At 35.3% G+C, this 5,135-nt stretch overlaps 1 protein-coding gene across 1 annotated transcript; it reads right to left on the minus strand.

The window, feature by feature from the left end:
* Positions 1-1,504: 1,504 nt before the first annotated feature.
* On the minus strand, positions 1,505-4,425 carry LOC126729546 (scarecrow-like protein 14). Its single transcript, XM_050434911.1, has 2 exons — positions 4,188-4,425; positions 1,505-3,998 (listed from the first exon to the last, which is right to left on the minus strand). The coding sequence occupies exon 2, from the start codon at positions 3,871-3,873 to the stop codon at positions 1,711-1,713; it is 2,163 nt and encodes a 720-aa protein (XP_050290868.1). The 5' UTR covers positions 3,874-3,998; positions 4,188-4,425; the 3' UTR covers positions 1,505-1,710.
* Between the last annotated feature and the right edge of the window lie 710 nt (positions 4,426-5,135).

Below are 5,135 nucleotides of genomic sequence, written 5' to 3' on the forward strand. Positions count from 1 at the left end.
AAAAAACAAAATAATTATGATGTATTCATTTGCTAACAGCATATAAATCAAAGATAAAAAAGCTTAAAAAATGTTGTCTTTTGTGTGTGGCTGGTGGGTGGCTGCTGGACCAGTCTACCGCACTTACAAACAACTCTGGCAGTCAAATTAATGTTGGATTTTTATGTCTGCAATAATTCAGATACATCCCTTCTAGCATGGATCTTTAACCTGGAAACATTTTTTTATTCTTATTTTCTATAATGTTTTCCTTGGACTAACTTGACTTTTAAGACCCTCTAGAATTTTATATAAGCAGCTTGCCCTACCTGTAAAAATCATTATGTCAATTACTTTTATGTAGGCCCTTATCGTCACTATCTCAAATGCAAACTTTAATTTCGTGTCATAATTCATTAAAATATTCTGACAGTAGTACAGTTTGGTTTCATGGTCTTTGTGCACGTGGAAACTCGGTTTTTTTTTTGGAGAAACGATTCCTGCTCTCCAAGTAAGTTGAAAGGGCAATACCCTTTTTAATAATTTATTAAAATGGTAAAGTTATTATTCGAATTACATCATTTTTATATTAGTAGTTAAAACTTAAAAGACAAAAATTGTAAAAAAAAAATTCGCCAATTAGATTTGACGTTGAGAACTGCAATAGCTACTCATTTCTATGAGTCAAACTTTTGGTAGTTGACTTCTCTAAGGGCAATGTATAACCATGCCAGCCATTACACTAGAAAAAAAAGAGAGGACTTGAATCCAGTTAAACAGTGTGTGCACTTGAGGCCACAAGGTTTTCCCTGAAACAAGCAATAGATTCGAAATAAGATTAAGCTTAGCTTGTTTATCAAAATTAAGGAATTTAAAAATGATATTCCCTTAATATTTTTTAAAATAAAAATGTGAATAACTTGAATAATATAATTATTGAATTGTATGTGCACCGATACATTGTTAGTCATTATAACTTGAAAATTTTTTAGCCTACTCCAATTTGCGTTCACGTATATATCATCACATTTGTATAATTGTATCATGAGCTTTGTTTTTTTTTTTTTTATGATGTTTTATGGTCACTTTTTATCTTTACCACAATTGAGCTTGGCTTGTTTCATCTAAACAATTATTGAGGAGAGAAGCCTTTCATCTAAACAATTTGTATAAGCGTTTTTCTGCTTATCAAAAAAAAAAAAAAATACTCTTTGTCTACACCCTTTCAAATATAGAAAGAGTTGTCAGAAAACTACTGAGAATATACTGTCATAAACTTCATTCTCACTTTTGTGTGGTGCAATATTATCTTCGAACATGTTGAATCATGATGCCAAGAGAAGTAGCAACAATTATGCATTCTCTTATAATTGCAAGGCATTGAGTATTTTAGTGATATTGGCTACCCTGAATGCTTTTCAGTTTTCACATTGTAATGTTATCTTATATATGGTGAGCCACAATGCCAAAAAGACTACTTATAGTCATATCTACTTCTCACTTAGCTATATTACATACGACAGAATTGAATGCATGAATTTCGACATTGACTGCAACTCTGCAATACACTGAATTTTTTTTGTTACATCTGCTAAGTAAGCAAAAAAGGCACCAGCAATGATTATGCCAATATGAATGTGATACAAATATGAAACAGGAAAAAGAAGAGGCCCATAGGACCTCATAAATTACCATTTCTAACTGGTCATAACTCATAAGCAGCATCAATTTTTACTCCTGAGTAGGTTTCCAACAGGAGAGAGCATGGATAATTCTCCCCTTCCATCCCTGAAGCATCCACTGACCATCCTTGTCAATCACAAAATTTTTATTGTAATCTAACTTTACCCTTCTCTTCACTTCATTCAAGAGCTCTATATTTAGTGGAAGCTGCCTGAAACCGGCCCTCAGATTCCGAGCTTGCCACCGCTTGTATGTCTCTGGCCTTTCAGCCCTCTCTAAGCCCTCACATGCTATGACACTCATAGCATCCCTTGCAAGTACCGCTTTCTCAAAAGACATCCTATGTTGGTCCTCGCGAGGTACAGTGGCGTCAAACATATCAAACAATGCAGAAAAGTGGAAGAGTGCCTCCTTGAATCTTGAAAGAAAGTAGGGAGTATTATATGACCCATTAACAACACCATGAATGAAAATCTCTGGATTGATTCTCTTGATTAATTTCAATACAATATCTCTAGGACTGTTCAATGCCACCATTTCATCAGGTATGTTCTTTAACCGGAACATACAGTTTACAACAATTAATTCATCCCTGTCAATTTTCAGATCCTCCAATCGAATAGTTTCCCATTTCTTTGCAATGACATTGTACTCAAATGGGACATTAAATCTCTTGCAGTAATTTTCTAAGCGACGGCCTGTCTCTTCAACCCTTTCTGCGGGCCTAAAGCCTGGTTGAGGAAATTCAATTCCTGTTATATGAAGCTTAGGAGGTCCACCAGGTCTAACAGAGAGGCGTTGGATAAGGCAGGGCCATTGGAAACCATAGAGAATGCCAAAATCAATAATGTGAAGCCTTTTTGCTTTCTCTGCTACTTTCAGTATTGTTCTGTTAGCATAGAAATTTGACATTGCCTTAAATGGGGATGCTGAAATATATACCTGGTAACCTTTCAAGATTTCAGCAGCTGAATACTCATTACTTGCAATGAGCATATAAAATGGACGCTGGTTAGCCAAGCGTGCCTCGAGGGCATTAGCAAAGTAATAAGCCATCCTTTCGGTTCCATCACCGTAGGGAGAAGAGTGCTGCCGAATCTGCTTAAGTAGCTCAGTTGTAGTCATTTGGTCATTGCTTGCTACAGATTGAGCACATTGAGTTAGCAGAGTAGATAAATCTACTATCTCCCCCTTGTTAACTTGTTTCCTCGAACGTGTTGTTTTACCAGTAGATCCTTTTGATCGCCCATTTTTCTTTGTCTTCCCACTTCCTTCATTTTGTGATGCTGCTGCTTCATGAGGAGTAAATGATACAAAATCAACAGTAGGCTGACAAAGCAATACCTTATCAAACAACTCTGTTGGCTCAGGCTCTTCAACATAAACTGCTGGATGCTTGTTTCTCCTCCCTTCTTCTGTATAATCATTATCTCTGTCTTGATGATTTTTTTGTCCCCTTGACCCATTGAGTGTGCTCCCATTCTTTGGTACCTTAGGTACTTCCTCCCCAATTGTCTCCTTTGGCTCTGGAGGCACTGGTTGGTTGCTCTCCCAATCAAAAAACGGATTGCTACCACTTGGAAGCCCTTGCTTGATCTGCTTAACCGACTTTATGTCACTAAACAAATGTGGTACTAGAAGGGAGTTTTCACTGGTGTCAAATGGAGAAGGTATATTATCAGTGGATTTTAAGTTACTTTGATCATGGTTAAAATTGAACTCAAACGAGTGTTTGACAGCAGTATAGCTACCAGTGCTTACAATACTGCTACTTTGTTCAAAACTATCATCTGGGCTCTCAGCATTTTGATTGAAACAAGGATGGGGTTGCATGGGTGAGGAGGGATAGTTTTGACCAAGGGCATCATAGAAGGATTTTTCAGCAGCCTGAAGGGCTAAACAATCTTGCAACATGCAAGGCTTACCCTCCAGGTCTTCTTCTAGAAGTATCTCACTTATGTAGTTGAGAACAATAGAATTGGAAAAGCTACTGTTCTCAGATGAATCTCCATCCAAGCTTGAGCCTGAATTAGATGAACTTGATACACTTGGAGGGTGTAGATTGGTTGGAAGATTGAAAGGTGGATTAGCAAATTCATGATTGTCTTTAAACCCTTCTACAAGATCCTGATTAGACATTACTGAAGCTGATGCGTGGTGAAGCTTAATTTCATTTATTGAACGAAAAAGACCTTGAAGAAGTGCATCCATATATAAGGACCAACTATCAACAGGAACCAATGAAGAAATCTAGCAGTAATTGAAACCTATGGCTAGGAAGCCAAGTGATAGTATTAGGCTCAGTTTGGGCTGCAGAAGTTATTTTTTTCTTTTTTCTCATTCAAGAAACAAAAAATAAAAAGAACATAGAGTCAAATGAACAATTGAGAAAAACCCAGAAACAGGAATTCAAGATTTCGAAGAGATAAAGGTACAATAGCATTAAAGTAGACATCACCATAAGAACAAAAGAACAAATCAAATAATAAATGATGAAGCTAAAAAGAGATGGACTTGGTGGTTACCTTAAAGAAATGGACATATAATATAAACTTGGTATATAGTATAAATGCTTTCCTGTTTCAGAAAAGATGTAGTAGGGTCAAAGGGTCATCTTCATATTACTGAACCTTCTGGGAATTAGTCTCTCATAGTTTTATTACATGTGGTATAAACTCAGCCGCCAGCTTGTTCTAATCTTCAGCTAATGCCAATCACTCTCAAACACCCGTGTCTAAAATTAACTCTGTTGCGGCCGAAAAACGAAGCTAGACATGTGGGGTAATTTAGAAGTGGCGAAAGGAAAAGCTACTTCATCCACATGTCGTTGACCATATCTCACATTGCATGCGTGTCCATCATGTTTCTATCATTGGGCACCAATAAAGACTATGAAGTTGACGAAAAATCTCAACCCAAAAAAAAAAAAAAAAAAACAAACAAACAAATAAAAGGGTAGAAGAAGAAAGAGTGAAATACTCCATCACAGAAGGAAGTATGATTATAAAACATTATTAGTGATTAGTTACAACTCAAAAGTAATTTTTTTTGCATTAACGAACTTAAGTTACAACCATGTCTTCGCAAAATTTATTGTACCAGTAATATAAATTTATTATATTACATTATAGATATACAAAATGTGTATAATGTTGTATATATTTGTATCTATTTGGGTACAGTTTATTTAGCTAAAACTGAAAACTTTTTACTGAAAATACTGTAGATAAAGCTAAAAGCTAGTTGAAATAGTACAATGAAATTCATGGATAATACCAAAAAGTACAATGAGACCTAGTAGCAAAAAAAAAAAAAAGAAAAAAAAAAAAAGAAGAAAGTTAAATAGTAAAAAAAAACTGATTTTTTCAATTGATACCAAACGCATCCTTAGTGTATTTACAATGTCTATTAATTGTATAAAAAGAGCCATTAGAGCATTCTCATCAACTCTTTCATAAAAAATGTCATTTTAA

The sequence above is a fragment of the Quercus robur genome, chromosome 1 (assembly GCF_932294415.1).
Source record: "Quercus robur chromosome 1, dhQueRobu3.1, whole genome shotgun sequence".
In the NCBI taxonomy this organism is placed as follows: Eukaryota; Viridiplantae; Streptophyta; class Magnoliopsida; order Fagales; family Fagaceae; genus Quercus; species Quercus robur.